Below are 19,530 nucleotides of genomic sequence, written 5' to 3' on the forward strand. Positions count from 1 at the left end.
ATTTGGGCTGGAGAACTATATTTAACGGATTTATAACATCAGACATAATCATATACATGTTATACAAAAGAAATGAACGCAGTGCACAACACATAGTCAACATGATGGGATTTTCTTCCTAGTTATAATATACATCAATTACTCTTTGAAATTATTATTATTTACATTCCCAAGCACACGTTGAAAAAAAATGGTAGAGATCTGTACTGTTGACTCACATGGGTGTGGCCGCGTGGGTGGCGCAGGTGTCCATGTCCACCTTTGGAACAAGTCTGTCGACCCTGATTCCGTCTGAGAAGTCCACTACATCGATTCAGCAAAGAAATAATGACTTATGTCTAGCTTTTGCTAAACATAATTGTTGTAGCATAGAAATCATGTAAGCAAACCACCATTTATGTATTTGAATCTACTGCAGAATTCTGACACTAGTACAGTGTATTTCATTTGGCACTTATTTTGCACCAAAAAACAAACAAACCAGACACTGCTGAAATACAAATGTGTGTACACACACTATCTAATATTGGTACACCTGAAATTCCAGTTTTGTTGCTACAAAGGAGACCCAAACCTGTTCCAGCATAACAAAGCCAATATGCAAGTCAGCTCCAGCAAGATATGAGTTGGTGTGGCCTGCTATAGAGCGCTGATCTCAACCCTATTGAACACCTTTGGGATAAATTGGAATGCTGACTGCACCCCAGGCCTCCTCACCTCACCTTCAATACCTTCAGTACCTACTAATGCCCTTGTGGCTAAAAAAAAAAGCACAACTCTCCACACACTAAAATCTGGTGAAACATCCTTCCAGAAGAATGGAAGTGATCACATTACATGTAGACTAAATGTGGAATGGGATGTTCAAAAAGCACATAGAATCTTATGGTCAAGTGCCTTTTGTTGTTAGCCAATTTATAATGGTAGTCATGAAGTGATTGTGAAATCTAGTAGTGTTATCTTTAACCTCTGGGTTGCTAGTTTGGGAGATCTAAACCTGGTGCATTATAAATTTAATTATTTTACAATATCTATTCTTAAAAGCCTGATTAAAATTAAATTCTGCAAAATAAAATTAACATTTTACACACTCTGATAGTCCCACACCATGAAAACCACACTTTTTTAGAATTACATGAATTTAATTAAGATAATCCAGTTTCGTTTGAGTAAATCACATGACATAGGGAATCCTTCACTATAATATTGATTTTAACTGATTAAGTAAACCTCTTTGTTTTTCTTTTCCCTGCTTTAAATGGGGTCTAGATTTCCCATTTATACATTTGTAAGAACAGCATCAATAGAATTAGTGTACATGGATAAAATATCACAGTTCTTTTAGTATTTACCATGTGAACACTGAATTCAAGTAGTCCAGTTAATATATACATCATCACTAAGAGCAACACAAAAACAGGGGTGTGCTGAACACAAAAATATCACAGAAGCCTTTATCAAAAACATTCTTAATCTGAACAGTGAGCATTAACATCATCTAGAAAGAAACCTGTGAAAGGAGAGTAACAGGCAGATTGTGTGTAATGCAAATTGCACGAGAATTAAGTGACCAGATAAAAGAAATTAAAGAATTAGACAAGACATACAGTAGTCATCCATGATCACATGGTCTATATCTTGAGCTGAGTACCAAGCTGTTTATTTGGACAAGCTTAGATGCGAAGCTGAAGGCGAGGTCCAGAGTTATATCCAGTCTATTTTCATTTTTAAATCATTTTTTTCCTTTAGCTCTCTTTACTCAAGCAGATGGCAGACTTCATTGTTGTTTGCTGGTGATTTACGTGAGAGATTAACACGCTGCCAAAAAGGCTAGACAATCCAATATAATACATGCAGTGTTTTCAATAAAATAAATCTTTCACCACACAGTCATACATGCAGTCATACAACTTGGCAAATACAGGTGCAGCACTGAGGACAAACTCTCTTGTTTGTAGTTACTCTGCACTATTGCCACCAGTGTAGGAAAACGGTCTAGTTAATGGATGTTCAAGGCAGTGTTTGGAGAGGTTAGATCAGCGGTTTATCAAAGCATGATGGGTGAAGAGACTGTCAGACAGGCTCAGGACAGGGATGGAGTGTCTCTCTCAGAGAGATACTTCATTTAGCTCAAGTTTCAAGTCTTTTAAGCAGCTTTCCCTTTAACATATTCAATGTCTCCTTCTAAAATATATTCTTGTTTACCCTTGGGGGTGAATGGCTCTACACATCAAATTTATTTTTTGACAAGATAGAGACAGCAGCAAAAGAAGTGAATGCCCTAGTTACTAAATCAACATGTCTTCTGGCTCAGATTGGGCAAAGATTCAGCGTGGGGTGGCAGTTGAAGAGGCTACATTTGTTTCTGGTTTCTTTAACATCCAGCTATGAGGCTTCAAAGTGACATATCATTGTTGCATTCAAGGTCCATATCAGTGATGCTGAGTCACTATATAAACTCCTCCCTCTGTTTTTTGGTTCTGTGGGGCCCTTGGCCATTGCGTAAGGAGCCGTTTTGAGGGCGAAGCAGATGACCACGCTCTCGATCAGTCCAGGGAACACCTGCTTGTCCATCGTCACTGTCTAGGTCTGAATCTGAGTGCATGAGGGCAGATGAAGAGGGTGCAAGTACAGGTTTCATCCGGGCTAATGGAGAGAAAATGAATACCTTTAATGATAATTATATTTTATTAGATTATTTACAGTAACATTTATTGTAGCAGCTTTACCTGCCCTAGTTGGGTGCAGCTCCACACTGTCTTGATCTTCTCCCTCAAGCATTTTGTATCGACTTTTCCGTCTGACTTTTCCCTTGCGTCTGCTCAAATCATGCATACAGGCAGGCACAGATATATTAATGTTTCTAAAAAAAAAAAATTACAGTAAACATAATATAAAAATGCCTCTTGAAATAATGTGTGAAATAATATGTTGTATGAAATACACATATATGGTATATACAGTAGACATACGAACAGACAGGCGGACAGACAGACAGACAGACATGTTTTGGAAGAATGCAATTCACCCCTCTAGTATTAGTTCCAGAGACATTCAGATTCTGTGCAAGATGCACTGAAGCTGCTAAGGTGGCTCAAGAAATGTCCTCAAATCACTTGTCTGTGAGCTTTTGTACGTGTTCTTATGTGCCTTGTCAGTATACAGTATTTGTTGTTGGAAAAATAAGCATTTATCTGAGAATTAAATGTTGACCAATAATATATTTTTTTAATTATTTTTACTACTTAAACTATTCATTGGTATAATTCATGTATTTTGTGTGTAAGAACATGCTGTGTGTGTGTTTGTGTGTGTGTGTGTGTGTGTGTGTGTGTGTGTGTGTGTGTGAGAGCTTTAAAATTAAGAGTGATGAGAAGAATTATACTTCAATATGTGTAGCTTGATATGGAACGATGTTCATTGTAGGGTTATTAGCCATTTTAACTGGAATATAAACTGTTTGCCCATCCTAGTGACGAGTGGTGGTGTATTGTGTATGTACACACATCTCTCTGGGCTGCAAAATTGCAATAAAGCTTGAATTATTTGGCATATATTGGGTCTTGTGAATATTAATCTACTGAAGCTCTTCAACACTGCCCATAAAGAAAACAGTATAGGGTCCTATTTTTTAGGGTCCTAATATTTTAATTTTATAATCATATACCTGTTATTTAAAAAGGTTATTATATCAACATTTATTTCAGGAAAAATGTTTCTCTGTAGATTGACCTTCTCAGATAAAGCCACAAACAACCTACAATATCTGAGTGACCAAACAGAAAAAAATACATCCTTTCACTCCTCATTTCTTGCTACTTAATAACAAAGTTAGTAAGCTACTCCCACTTTACAGAAAGACCATGATTAATTTAAGGTTTGTCTCATAAGCAAGTCTTATGTAACGGAAATCATTAGTCTCATGGTTATCCTATCTTTTACCTCTTACAACAGCAGACAAGGCCCCATACAATGGTTGCAATGGCAACCACTATCATGAACGATGTTATGGTCACATACAACACACTCCATTCTGAAATAGAAAAGAAAAACAGCACAGTTAACTAAACAAATATTTAAAATGTGTTTATATTACATGCTCTGTATCTCTTTACTGCACTGCCATCATATTCTCAGTATGTGTTCCTTACCACAGTTGCTCTCGCCATCACCAAGCTGGGATCTGATGAAGTTTTCCATCCAGAAAGGGTGACACACACAGCGACGCGTAAACGAGTCACAATCTCCATGGCTTGAGCAGTTCAGCTGGCAAACTAAATACATAATCCACAAGCACAATAAAACATTTAGAGTCAATGGCATAAAGCTTTAACAAATGCAAAGCAAAAGCACACTACTACTAGCCAATGGCATAGAGCCTTTACAAATTGCATGCAAGAGCACACTACTACTAGCCAATGGCATAGAGCCTTCACAAATTGTATGCAAGAGCACACTACTACTAACCAACTGTGTCCACACTCCAGGCCTTAAAGATGAGGAAGTCATTTTTTTGTTTACGCAGTTTGTTACGGAGTCCTGTGGCAACACTGTGACCAGACAGTGGTGAACGCCCGGGTCCTCCAGACACCAGAAATACTAAACGAGTGCTGAGGAAAGTCACACACATACACATGATCAGTAAATGGCACAAATTAGATTTTTTTGTCATTGCTGCAGAAACTAAATTAAAAGTACAGAAATAGACCACTAGAGTGTTGAGCTGAAACCATACCTCAAGTAACTCGAGTAATTCTAATAATAAAAAAATGCATTGACGCAAAGTTTTTATTATAGTTTTTTTTTATTTAGTTTTTTTATTCTATTTAACTACACATGGAGCACTGTGTTTCCCCATGGACCATTATTACTGACGCACCACCCGCTAACCTCTGGAGAACTCTGTACAGGTAACAAAGAAGATGCTGCAAAATGAAAAATGGGTGGAAAGGGTAGATAACTGTGAGGGGTGAGATGAAGATTCAGGCCGAAGAAAGATTTCCAAAGTTAGAAAGCATTTAAAACTAAAACAGAAAGAAAACACTGTACAGTGCACTTACCATTTTAAAAGAATTTTGGAATTGATTTTTATATTTTATTTTTGAATTTTGATGTTATATGGCAAATAAATACATTAAATGGGTTTAGTTTTCACAGATATTCTTGTATGCATTGTCGGCAATAAAAATGTAATATTTTCTAAAAAGGAAAAAAATGACTTGTTAATTTTAAGAGACCTGTCTTATTTTCTTTGTGTATTTAAGTATTGTTTTTAATTATCTGATTACTTGATGAATTGATGGATTAGTTGGTAGAATACTTCATTATTCAAATAATCGATAGCTGCAGCTCAACTAGACTGACATGACAAACTACAATTTTCCCCATAGCTCATCAGTAAATACTTCTAAGCACTAACTGTTTCCAGGAAAACTCTTTAATGACTTTTAATGACAGATTGATATCAACTGTTTTTCACTCCACTGGCTAGCTCTTAACCAGTCAAATTCAAAATAATCTGAAAATTATGAATGGAATTGTACATGTGGAGGTATCCTGGGATGCCAAATTCAGATTCAGGATGACAAAGCTTGTGGCCAGAAAAGTATCATATTAGATGCTCATTAGATTAGTTTTTTGTGACATTTATGCAGCATCAATTATATATGGTGTCTAGACAGACCTGTGTTCATTGAAGGCACTGATTTCCCGTACAGTGATGTCGCTGTCCAGTATGCCCAGAAGAACAGCTACTTGTCTCAACAGCATGTCTCTTTGCCTGTGAGAAACCTGAGACACAGCCACCTCCAGCACCAGCTCCACAAGGTCTCGCTCCCACACATCTATAAACAAGCAGTGCAGGAGAACTGAAAATGAATACTCTAGTCTTTTTTAACTTATTCTCTATTGCCTGTAAACAAATGAGGACTTAGTATGGGATCATCATTTTGATGTTTCTAGTACCAGGTAAAGAAAGGATTAAAAAGTCTAAGGGTAGAAACATAATACAATATACAACACAATTTGCAAGTGTAATACAATAAATGTGTCAGTTCCCGATTGGTACAACAGAAAAGATTATAGATCAAATCAATTGTTCACTTTAAATTTATGCCCAATATAGCTGTGCTGCATAACCACAACTTTGCCCTAGGATTTAAAAACTAATGATACAGATTTAGACATTAATTTATAAATCTCACTGAACATAACATAAAATCTTTGGATAAATTTTCATGTTTTGGATAAACATACAATGACTGCACCAACAACTGCCCATATATTTTAAATATTAGTGCTTTTCAATGAAATGGGTTTCTGCATCTTTTCTCAGTAGAAAAACAGTTAACAACGCATACATTTTATGCGTTAGCATTTTATTAATATCACTGATATAGTGAATTAAATACAAGTAATACATGCCCAAAAACTCACATACCCTAACACGCACATTCTTACACACAAATTCTTACAGACCCACTTACCTGGATGCACCTCCACAGTGCCTGTGCTGAAGTCACTTTGGCCCTTACTATCTGTGACAGTCAGAGTGAAGCTATACTTCCCTGCTACCAAGTTGCCAAGGAACAGCACTGCCTGGTGGTCAGAGTTGTTCAGGGCATCCTTCCAAAGATCAATCATATATATAAAATAAAAAAAGAAAAGAATTCAGTTTTTTAAACTGGGAAAAAACTAGCCTAAATAAATTTGTTTACTGCCACATAAAACAGTAGACAATTAAGCATGCTTTACCGGAAACAAAAAAATATGTTAATACCAGAAGAGTGCAATAACTTAACACTTTTACTCTTTCCCAATAAACATAACTGGTATAAGTGACATAATTAATGATTCATTTCTAATTTTCTCCTCCAATGAGCAGAGCTCACCCCAGCTGCAGGACTGTTGTCGTCTCGCTTCCAGATGTAACTGCTTATTCCTTTATCATCAAAGGATTGGGAGCCATCCAATATTGCTGTACGAACAGGTAGAGTGACCGGGAGGCTGGACTGCACTTTGGCCACAGGTGGCTTGTCAATCTCTGATACCAAGGAAAAGTAAAAGACTTTAGATTAGTGTATTTCATACTAAAACTGTGCTGTATATGCTTTCAGAAACCGGAGACAGATTGCCAGCAGGTGGTGTGGTTTTATCATACAAGCTACATACCTTCACGAGCAATCACAGTAACCGTGTCTGAACCTTGCAGATCCCGTTCATCTGTCACAGTCAATTTGAAAGTGTAAGTTCCCACCTGAAGCCCTGTTACTGTGGCAACGGTGTCATCTGCATTCTCGATCTTCACTCCATCTGGACCTCTGTGTCATCACATAGTTATATAATGAAGTTACATAAAGTACTGATTGAAATGCTGTATTTATCTATTGCTATGATGTGTTTCTACATATGGATGAATAAGAAAAGGACAATTATTATGGTACTGACTCAGTTTTTTCCCAATGGTATTTGACAATTTTTTGGTCATCACTACTTTTGCTGCCATTGAGGGTGGTGTGATCCACAGGAAGTGTCAGCTCCTTGTCTGGCCCTGCATCTGCTACTGGTGGCTTGTTATTCTCTAAGGACAGATAATCCACAGCGCACATGATTAGGTATAAACACTGTAACTGGCTGAGCTTTGGTTTTAAGAAAATCTACAGTGTTCAGGATGTTATGAGAACTCACCTGGTTGCACAATGACCGTGACCTTTGCTGTGTTCTGCTGTCCAGATGAATCCGTGACAGTGAGCTGGAACGTATAATCTCCCTCCTGCATAGCAGATAGCTGAAGAGTTGGCGTTCGTACTCCCTAGGTGAAAGCAAAAAAATATTTATTAAAATTATTTACACAAATCAGATCTAAATACATTTGAAGATATTCAAACACGTATCTGTTAATTAATTACTTTATAGCAAGATTTATTTTTATTAGCACATCATCCCTTTCCATTAAAGTTACTGAGTAAATATATATACAAGGATTGTTACCTAAGGCAATATGTGTGTACGTGTGTGCACACAAGTAGATTGAGTGTATAAATAGCTCATAGGGTGAGCATAGGTGTATTTATTTAATCACAGCAGGTTGTATTCCATTCCTCTCCGGCTAATAATATAAAAGGTGTGTCTATGCAATAGATTCAAAATAAAATATAAGTTTCAAAATAATATTATTGTAAACGTCATTGGCAGGATTAATGATTATTGTAATGAATTTAGCAAGTTTCACAAAAATAATCAAATGGGAATTTTGCAAGTTGAATAGGTCATTAATGCATCATAATATGTATTATTATTATTATTATTATTATTATTATGCATTGTTAATCTGTTTATAATGTACTAACCTTTTATTGTTTAAATTTAATAGATTAAAAAAAAAAACAATACGTTTTACTTAAGTTAATAAGTGTGCTGCTATCTAAATACTATGCCTATATTGCATCATATAGTATGTGCGTACTGTGTTGCTTTTTTCTCACTCTGTGTGTGTCTTAACCTACATGCTAATATCCTATAGAATTTACTATTGTGGTAAAGTGAATTGTTCTACTTTTTTTTTTGGGTTGTAAACTATGGGGCCTATCGATATTTCACTGTCTTGGGAGTTAGGGATGCAGGTCGACTGTACATTACTTTTGTAAGGTAATGGCACACAGTAAAAAAACAAACAAACAAACAAACATTCTTTTGTGTACCTGCATCTCCACCACCTTGCCCTTGCTCTCCGGGCTAAGAGACCATTCGTAAGCCAGAGGCTCATGATCGTCTGTGCTTTGGTTGCCATAGAGAGTGATAGAGTTGCGTGGGAGGGTGATAACCTGGTTGGGTCCAGCGTTGGCCACAGGCCGGTAGTCCGTTGCCTTGTTGACCGACAACATGGCCTGGGTTGAGTTTTGAGCACCATCCGAGTCAGTCACTGTGAGGCTGTAAACATGTACAAGTAAAGCAGTGCAATAAAAAGTACAAGAAGCTTTTAAGGAGAAATATTTAACAAAGGTATATTACAAAGCTAATTTCTGCTCTAAATTACTCCCTTCAGCAAAATTGAGACACAATCGAAGGGCACAAGTGTCTAAAATGACAGTTGGGTGGGTTTTAATCTGGTGTACTATAAACCCAAGCACATTGGGTTACTCTCCTTTATATTGTAAGCAGGTAAGTGATATAGCAAATGGCTAAAACTTCCTTACGTCTGGCATCAAATTTACAGAGTGACTCCACGTATCAGATGTGATGCTTTAAGACATGTAATACTTTTGAAGACTCTTTAAATGCCACTTCTACTATAATTTAAGACCAGATTTGCAATGATGATATGGCAACAACAACAAAAAAAAAAAACATTACATTTACACATATTTACAAAAACAATAGAAGGTACTTAAATAACCGTAAATAACGCTATTAAAAAATAAGCTGCTTGTCTTTGCTTTAGCACCAGCAAGCAACACATTGTCCCAGAAACAATAGGTGGTGCACATTTTTTAATGAATGCCCCATTTCAATAATATGGTCTGTTGTTGCACCTCCAAAATGACATATAACTCCAGTGATTCCACTAAATGCCAGAAAAAAAGCTTTTTTTGTACATATCTCATTAGAATGAAGACAGAAGTTTTACCTGAAGGTGTAGTTGCCAGGGACAAGGCTTGTAAGCGTGAGAATAGCTGTATCTGCTGAGACTTTCTCTTCTCGGAGTGGCCCCTTCACCTCTTCCCAGTGATATGTCACTATCTTATCATCATCAGTACTATCTGGAGGATGTATATGCACACAGTATAAACTATTCAACTTAAAAATAAAATAATAAATGTTATATTTTTTAATAAATATAATAAAAACTTTTGGTGAATTTTACAGCTGAAGAAAATTAGGCAAACAATTGTGCATTTGATTTGGTTTAATTTCTACCAGAAAAGGTAAAAATTGTATATTGTTCAGTTTTACAATGAAAAAGTGTCCAAAAGCTTTTTCCACTGGAACCTAAAACACCTTGAATAAATCTGTATAAAATATTGTTTATTGTTTAAGGACATTGGAACAATGATAATTGTAATATCTGTATTCAATTATTAATGCATCTGTATAGAATATAATATAAAAGCTGTATTACTTCTGGTCCAGATGTTTTTTGGTGCCTTGGAAGAAGGTGCCACAGTTTTTCAATTATTAAACTGCATATGTTTAAAGCAGTTTATAACAGATTTACTATTTATTACATAATTATATTAAGGTTACACAAAAAAAGTTTGGCATGTGACTAGATACACACATGAAGTCTGGAATCTAAATTATTCAGTAACCAGTTTTTGTTTAGGTTGTGCATAAAACGGACAACCAGACAAAATGCTTTCAAAATGCTTTCAGGTCTCACTTTTCATGTAAAATCTAAATCAGTGACAGACCTTTGGCTCACAAACATTTAAAACGCAATACAGAAACATGCCAGCTTAATGTAAAGTATCTACATCCTGCATCTTGGAAGATCCTCATTACACACTGTTTTTAGATTCAGGACACCATTTTTCTATTAGTGTATTTTTCAAAAGAGCATAACTGTTACTCACGACTTCCATCAATCACAGTGGAGCTTGTAGGTAAGGAGATCTCCTGGTACTTTGGTAAAACTATAGCAACTGGTGGCTTATTGACTCTTGGTTCTGTGGAAAGAGGTTTCACAACATAAGATTGTAAGTGGCTTAATTGAAAGTGAAGTCGAATTCTATCAAAATAATTTTACGTAATAACCTGTAGAAACTGATTTCTAAAGTTCTCACACACACCACATTCATAGTGTCAGTCTCTAGAGAGTGATATCTGTAATAAAATGCCCCTCTAAAATGCTCTAATCAAGGCAGTGTTTCCTGTTGGGCGATCACTATCAGCAATTACTCATCAGACTAGCTGTAGATATTATTATGACAAACATTTTAGTAAGAAGGCACTCGTTAGTTTTCTCTTTTCCTAATGGGATTAAAATGTATACAATGAAGGTGATGTAACCATAGAAACTAAATTTGAAAGACTTTCTAAGCATCCATCATGAATTTAGACACAAATGAATATACAATGTAATAAAAAAAACTTCAATTACCTACCCCTGACATGAAATAAAATGCTTCAGAAACACTGTGGGTGCAAATTGGCCTGTTCTCTCACTGATCATTACAATTTGTATTATTGACACACAGTATATTGTTGCTTTATCCTCAATAAGTTGCATTTCTCAACTAAATAAACAGTAAAAGCAGTCACCTGGTTTAACTGTGACATTGACATAGCCTTCACCATGTGCACCATCACCATCCACAATCACCTCAAACTCATACAGACCCACAGTAAGCTGAGGAGAAAAATCAATAATTCAGCCTCTGCTCTACAACCTTTGTACTGGAAAAATGCTGGCATACTTTTTTTTTTTTTTTTACCTTGCTCAGTTTGAGTGTGCCACTATGTTTCCCTTCCATTTCTCCACTGTAGTCTTTAGGGTGAGTCCTCAAACGCCAGTCAAAGGCATAGTTACTATCTAAAAGCAGAACAAAAAACAAACAATAGTCATCCAAATATTTAATAAAAAGGACATCATCCCAGGGAGCACACAATTGACTTAATTGCAGGAAGTTACCTTTAGGGGGTGCTGGCAGTACAAAAACATTCAGCTCCACCTCATTTTTTGGAAGAGTGACTTCCACATTTTTGCCAGCAGATACCACCAGCTCCTTCACTGTTGTGGAAACAAATCAGAATCTCTATATACTAATAAAACAAGTGAGATGCAGTGCAAAAATAAAACATTTTACACATCACCTAAGTTCGATGAATGAAACTAAAACACTAATTTGTATGAAGCCAGTGTCTGGGTACAGAATTTGACAAAAAATGTGAGATTTTCCACTGTATTTGTGATTACTTTTATATAATGTAATTGTTGTGTGATGCTGTCTAATAAAACAGTTGTCTTATCAGGTAGAGCTTTGACAGATATGACTACTGTATTCCTTTAAATAAACAGGCTTTCAAGGGCAATACATAGTATAACACTGCCATTACAAATACAGTATGTTTAAAGAAAGTACAAATAAATACATAAACTCTATGTACAAACCTATTGGGACAGCTGACTTATTTAGCCATATGTTTGTTCCCTGAGATGTTAACAAAAAAAATGACGCTTTGGATATGGCATCATTAAATTTCATTAAAGGACCCAAATCTATTCCAGCATTACAATGAGCCACATTTTCTTTTAGAACACACCATTTTGTGTCCTTAGTTTGTGACCAGTACAGATCAGTCACCACAAATCCTAACACAATAAAGACCCAGTACAATTTTTTTCTACCTTAATAGCTATACAATCAACAAAAAACTTGATTTAACAGTATCTCTCATACCTGGTGGAGTTCCCGCTGGGGTGGAAGAATAAGTTGCACTTGTTGGTGACCCAGAACTGCTATTGGAAGATGAATGATCCATACTGTCTTCTGACAATGTTGAATTCTGCCAAGATGATGAAGCTGCTTCCTCTCCACTACCATTGACAGGCTCATTCATTTCTTTACTGGCTAACTCAGAGGATACAATACCACTGACTGCACTTGCTGGTGTTGTACTGATGGGCTGAGATTCCGAATCAGGTTAACAAAACAAAGAAAAACAGAATTCATGCACAAACATAAATATATAAATATATACTGTATATATATAAAAAATACGTACATAATTGCTGGACTTATGCTCAGGTCTATCATTAACATCAGTAAGCCATGTTTGCCGTGGGATTCTTCCTTTCTTGGATTTGTTCTTGTCCAGCAGCTGTAAGATGCCCAGAGAATTGATGTGAGCCAGCGGCAGAGAAGAGATTTCACAGCCGTTGGGCCGAGCGCACTTCAGCAGGACACAGTAGCCCCCGAGACTCCACACTGCACTGCACGAGGGCTCCAAACAGCATGATTCCCAACAACGAGTGCCACCCTGGTCCACGGCCAGCGGCTGCCAGCCTAGCCCAATAACACTACTGCAGGGGATCCCCAACACACCACCTGACACTCTGCACATACTTGCTACCACCCCTAAAAGAGGGAAAGTAAAGCATAAAAATTTATCCAGTCAAAAAAAATTAATGGCACCATTAATACAAACATTATGAACAAAAGGCCATGTCTTTGTTGCTGCTGTTCTTAAAAAGCCAGTCTTCATCCATGTTCATGTTAATTGTTGAACTAATAGTTTAAATATTTATTTTCAAGTATACCTCTTTTGTATACAATTGTATAATAACTTTTCACATCATTTTGTTTACTTTTTTCCACATGCATATTCTTCACCATGTTTCTGGATGACTAACCTCTTATTTTATCATACAGTGAGTAACAGGAAGGTGCTGGTCATTAAATTAAACATGGGTGGAGGTCAAGCAAGTTAATACATTAATAAATAAAAAAAAACACTTTCAGTGACGAACAATTTGCATGGCAAGGAATAGTTTTCTAAACAGTCTGAAAATGATTTAGCTGAAGAGTGATTACTTAACAAAAATGAGTTACATTTTTCAGAACAATAGAAATCACGGATGGAGTAAGATATGGCAAAAAACAGCAGAACTCTAAACACTGAAGGCCAAGAAAGGGGAAATGAGGATTTTCCTTTTCACAACAGGACATGCTTATATTCATTACAGTACATTAACAACTGAATTTCTCTTCATTTAACTGGAGTTTGTAGCTAGTTCTAAAAATGACATGATGGGACTCTGCAGCACGTTTTCCAACTTCTTTATTCATCTAAACACACTTCTTACTCACAGTGCAGTCTAGCTAAACAAGCTCCAAGCAGCATATTATGGGATTGCTATTAAAGACGCACTGATGGCACTTAAGGGCCCTGGGGATTTTTATTTAGAGATGGGACACACTGCAGGTCTGTTTTCCAATACCCCCTCCGTGTGAAAGCTTCCTTCTCATACACAAAGAGACTATTGTCCTTCCTGCATTGAACTCCTTAGTCCTTGTACCATCAGTCACTGTGACTGTAACAGCCGATCAAGTTAACAATGTTATAATACACAATGAAAGCTGATAGTGCAATATTTTAGGCAACACAGTAACAAATAAATAAAGAATCGAGCAGAACGGCGAGATTCCAGAAATACAAAGGCATTTTGATTACTTGCAAAAAACCTGTTTGGTCTGATTGTATTGCAAGTTTTGTGAGCAGTGGCATACATGTCTACAGAAGCCACTGGTTAGCATAGTTTCACATTGATTAAAAAAAAAACACATTTAATTGTTGAAATGATTGTAGATTACTACAACTGCCACAACCTTTAAAGCAAGCCCCACAAGTGGAGTCTCTGCTGGTGAATGGAAACACAGATAGCACATCTTTCTTTTTCTCAGACATATTGCATTGAATTCATTTAAAGAGTAGAGCAGATGGAGATCTCACTTCAGATCAGCTGTCTGTTTGTTGTGGAGAGTTTTTTACTAACTAAAGGATGAACCATAGTATCCAGCTAGTGTTAGTTATTGTAAAATTTATGTTAGCAGGTCAGCGCTCTCTAATGACTACCTGTCACATTTTTACACCAGAAACTGAGCTGCTTTATAGTCCCTGCCACACGAGGGGACTAGGTTTATTCATTAAGTTACAAAGTAAATGACATGGCGTACAAAAAAATCTGAACATGAAAAACCACAGAAGAAATGTAAACAATACACTATGTTACTTGTGTAAAAAAATATAACACTGTTTAAAAAAAAAACCAAACATATTTGAAATCCCCCCACAGGAGTCTAGGATGTCTATTCATTGCAACATATTGCATGATTTGAGTCAAAGCTTTAGAAAATCTTAAAGTTTAAAGGCTGCATAAACCATGTTAACACCAGAGAGATGAGATCAGCTGCATATAAAATGTACAATAATTTGAATATAGCTTACCAGCAGGAGGGCAAAGGCAAAACAAACAGCCTAAAGCCAGAAGAAAGTGCTGACTGGATCTAATCCACTGTGGCAAACCACAGATGTGTGTTCTTTCTATCGCTTGCAGCATCTTGACACTAAAACCAAGGAGGATAAAATTGATTTCAAAGGGCAAATGCAATGCAAAGGAAAATTTTTAAGTGCAACTAGTAAATACAATACAAATGTACTGAAGGAAAAAAAAACAGGCTGAAAATACCTTTCTCAAAATGGAAGACAAAAAGAGGAGGATGGTGGGAGGAACAGGGTGAGAGGTGAAGAGGCGTCCACACCAGCACCTTGAGGGACCACAGCAGCATTGCACTTTGCAGCTTTGACAAATATCTGAAACAACAATGCATCAGAAGTCCATGAGGATATGCATGTGAGGTAAAATGCCCCTGTAGATCATAATGCTGGGATCTAGGTGAATAGAAACTGCTATGTCTAATAAAGTCCCGGTTAGTTAAATGATGACCAAGTGGAGCTTGTTTACCCAGTGCAGCTTCTGCAGCTCTATAATGTCCTACAACCTCTTTTGTATCATGGTTGAAAATGTCACAAGTTTCAAAACAGAACAAACAAACATCAGGTAACATCAGGATAAAACAATGACAAATTCAGTCTCATTGTAACATATCTATGTATTAATGGTAACACAACATGGAACAGGAAAATTGAACATTTAAAAAAATTGTAATACCTAAAGTACAAATGAAGAAAATAGAACAAATTGAGAAATAACTGCTACTTGTTTACTTCCTACACAACAGGATGTGGCTGTGTTATTAGATTACAATTTAATCTTCCCCCACCACACACACACACATTACAAAAAAAACGTAATATTCTTATAAATCTTAATAAAAAATAGTTAATGTTGTTTTAAGGCAACCTACAAAATCTGAAACTAATATTGATGATCTAATTGCTATTTTTTGAAACACATCGAATGTTTTTTTTTTGTAATGCCATGCCAGCATCGGTGGCTATTTCCATGGCAAGATCAAGGTAGGTATGATAAGACATTTTGACATTTTTTAAGTTTTGACTATGGTAGAGTTCAGTAGTTATATAGAGTCCTTCAGTTTAATGTTCCGTAAGTATTCTAGCATTTTCTTTGTTGATATATTTTTGGAAGACTCCTATATATGAACTTTCTGAGTAGAAAGGCTGTCTTTTATTTTTAAGTCTAATGCAGTCCATTAATATGTGTTTTAGTCATGTTTGTTTTACAGGAATTGCATTTTGGGGGTTCTTTTCCATTTATTAGGAAAGGGTGTATGATACTGGAGTGTCCAATATGGTATCTTGTATATATGATCTGGTGGTGTCTGGATTAAAAATTAAAGTTGAGTTGTCTTTAGTTTATAATTGAGTTGATTTGATGTAGCTTGTTATATGTGTGCACTGGTCCCGTTCCATTTGCCATTTTTTTTAGATGTACGAGTTTGATGGTGGGATTTTGCAATCTGTGACTCTCATTTCTAAAAGCTTCGTCCACTTTGAGTAGGATGTTGGCAATCATGGGATGTTTCGTTTTTCGGGATTCGAGTGTTTGGAGGAAGATTTTGAGTCTGTGCAGATTAGAAAATGCCGTCCTTGAAACTCATGATATCAAACCACAGCACAGTTGGTTTCTCAAGTAGAGAAGACACTGATTAATTTTAATAACAGCACCATAGATCATGCTTTAATATAAATGACTAGTTAACATGAATGTAATAATTCTAATATAGTCCAATGAAGGAAGAGAACATCTGTCAATAATTGCTATAACATTTGTAAAAAAAATAGGAAGAACCTTGTTTCACTGATGTTCCATATTATTAAATATAACAATAAATGGTAACGATAATTTATAAGTTGACAAAAATGTCAAATTCTGTGAAAATTGTGGTGATTTAAGAAGAATTAATTACTTTTTGCTATGTAACTGTATCCCATCATCTGACAAGGATGATTTTCCTGTAATGGACTGGCCCATTTTGTGTTATTCATTGGTTAATATGATATACAGTTTCAATCGAAGCTTAATTATACACTAAATCTACACTGCATTACATTAATGTTTCTCATATAACCAAAAGTAAATACACTAAGCCAACTGGTAAGCTAAGTTGTTAAGCCAATTTTGCACAAGAAAGCAAAATCCAAATTTGCATAAGTAAAAACAGAACGAGGAATTTACAAGGTTGTACTTTTACAGTTACAAATAAAAGCTCATGTGGCAAACGTTTCTGGACACCTAACCACATTTCATTCCAGATTTAGTCTTCTCTTTGCTGTTAAATAAAATACAGTTGAGTTCTAGTAGAGCGATATCTACATCATAAAAAATACATACTGTACAATTATATGCTTCCCAACTTTGTGATAAAAGTTTGCATAAGGTCCACATTTTTGAATGTGATGATCGAGAACCCACATATTTTTGGCCCTATATAGTAGATTTATTAGAATAGGGATTGGACCCACCATAACCCTGGTAGTGCAGTCACAGAAGATGTGTGAATGAACTAAATTAAATTCTATAAGTAGAAAGCTGTTGTAGTCTCAGAAGCTTTTCCTCATGGTACATATTTTCCCAGTTGTGCCTCATTCTTGTGTTACACTTGTAAGAGTAACACTGTGGAAATGCACCATCTGGGAGCGTAAACTACCCCACATCTGAATATGTACTCCAGACAAAAACAACAGACAACAACAGTGCCTTTTAAACTCACCTCATTCATTGTCAAGGTGGCATTATATTGTCTAATATCTAAATGTTTATAGGTGACACCATGTGAGCTACATCCATATAACTAAAATCTCCATGTACAACACATTACACTTCAGATGCATGCATATGTAAACAAAGTTTTTCTTAAACCTGAAGTCCAACAGTCAGTTATGCTTCAGGGGAGACACTGTGTACAGAATAACTGGCTTAGACAACTGAGTGTAAAAACTTAGAACAACAGCAGGTTAAGGCCAACAATAATGATGTATAACAGATCTGTCTTGGGTGGATAGGCCAATCCCTTCCCTGCTGCAGGATAAGTTAAAAAGTCCACATCCTGCTCTTTTGGGGGACTGAGTGATCCAAGAGCTCCACACCACTCTAATGTAGATCTAAACTAATGAACACTTTGTTAATCACTGATCAGGACTGAGCAAGTCTGGGTTTTGCTTGGACAATATAAGAACAATGACAGAGTGAGACAGTCAGTTATACAGTATTATTATTTTGATATTTATTTTAGAATCATTAGTTTGATTATCATTATTATTATTATTATTATATTAAATGTATAACAAATTCAAAGTGTTAAAACGGTTGTTGTTTATATGATCATGTAAATACAACCTGCATATGCAGGTGCTTATGGAAAGTTACAGAGAAAAATATATAACCTTATGTAAAAACGTCACTGACAACACAGAGCATATGATCAGTCGTTATTACACAACATCCTGAGGGACATACATGATCTGGCACAACAATAATCCGATCAGATTATGGGTACAACAGCTGTTTTGGTGCATGGCTATAAACACCTCACTGCGCAGACACAGGTGATAAAACATTATCATTCACCATGTACAAATCACACTACTTCTCATCATGACCTGGTGAAAGAGTGTCACTCACCTCCTCGACGAGATCCCTGCTACCGGTTACGCTCCAGTGCCATTTGTGCTGCAGGTTTTCTCGACGCCAGTATACGCGTTCTGAGGTCACGCGTTTCTCCTGCCTGCACCTTCACACGGAAATGCACACATCACGGAGAGGAAGCTACTTCCGCCCTCACTTCGACCTGCTGTAACACCCACAGTTTAACTCATACGTCTTAACAAATTGCTAGCGATGGGAAGCAATTTTGGGGAAAAAATTATTACGCTATTTAATATTAATTAACATTTATTTATTAGGAGAAAAAACATTAATTTAAATAGATTTATATAAGATCGGGGGACGACTTTGCCCATAACAAACATGGCGCCGTGAGTCTTGCTTGTCTGGTTTTTTTTTAAGTCATATTATATTTTACGCCGTAAACAGTATAATTTTCAGTTGTATATATCAGTATAATGTTTCTGATATAATATTCTTTGATTTTTTTTACATAATTACATTTCAAGCTAAATAAAAGGTTTGCAGTGAATTGCGCTCACAGAACTCGTTTTCTGGGTCTTTTGTGCCCCCTAATGGAATGTGCTCATAAATGCACATCATCATCATCATCATCATCATCATCATCATTATTATTATTATTATTATTATTATTATTATTATTATTATTATTATTATTCAGAAGAGATGGCAGTGAAGTTTTTAACAAGATTGTTTAGCAGGATTTTGGAAGGTGAGAAGATGCCTGAGGAATGGAGAAGGAGTGTGCTGGTACCGATTTTTAGGAATTAGGGAGCTGTGCAGACCTGCAGTAACTACACGGGAATTAAGTTGATCAGACACACCATGAAGTTATGGGAAAGAGTAGTGGAGGCCAGGCTTAGAGAAGAGGTGACCATCTGTGAGCAACAGTATGGTTTTATGCCGAGGAAGAGCAGCTCAGA

The 19,530-nt window shown here is 36.2% G+C and overlaps 1 protein-coding gene across 2 annotated transcripts; it reads right to left on the reverse strand.

The window, feature by feature from the left end:
- Positions 1-1,440: 1,440 nt before the first annotated feature.
- kiaa0319l (KIAA0319-like ortholog) lies at positions 1,441-18,713 on the reverse strand. Of its 2 annotated transcripts, none has more exons than XM_046834579.1 (22): positions 18,605-18,713; positions 15,188-15,312; positions 14,947-15,065; positions 12,724-13,076; positions 12,399-12,624; positions 11,630-11,728; positions 11,433-11,530; positions 11,260-11,347; positions 10,572-10,664; positions 9,626-9,758; positions 8,700-8,928; positions 7,687-7,810; positions 7,447-7,579; positions 7,171-7,319; positions 6,891-7,042; positions 6,486-6,624; positions 5,684-5,843; positions 4,468-4,610; positions 4,152-4,274; positions 3,943-4,033; positions 2,730-2,818; positions 1,441-2,646 (listed from the first exon to the last, which is right to left on the reverse strand). In XM_046834579.1, exons 3-22 carry the CDS (start codon positions 15,056-15,058, stop codon positions 2,450-2,452), a joined length of 2,931 nt encoding a protein of 976 aa, XP_046690535.1. In that variant the 5' UTR covers positions 15,059-15,065; positions 15,188-15,312; positions 18,605-18,713; the 3' UTR covers positions 1,441-2,449. The 2 variants fall into 2 exon arrangements, with proteins under 2 accessions (XP_046690535.1, XP_046690534.1); XM_046834578.1 differs by having other exon boundaries at positions 2,730-2,863.
- Between the last annotated feature and the right edge of the window lie 817 nt (positions 18,714-19,530).

The sequence above is a fragment of the Silurus meridionalis genome, chromosome 22, assembly GCF_014805685.1.
Source record: "Silurus meridionalis isolate SWU-2019-XX chromosome 22, ASM1480568v1, whole genome shotgun sequence".
NCBI classification, from domain to species: domain Eukaryota; kingdom Metazoa; phylum Chordata; class Actinopteri; order Siluriformes; family Siluridae; genus Silurus; species Silurus meridionalis.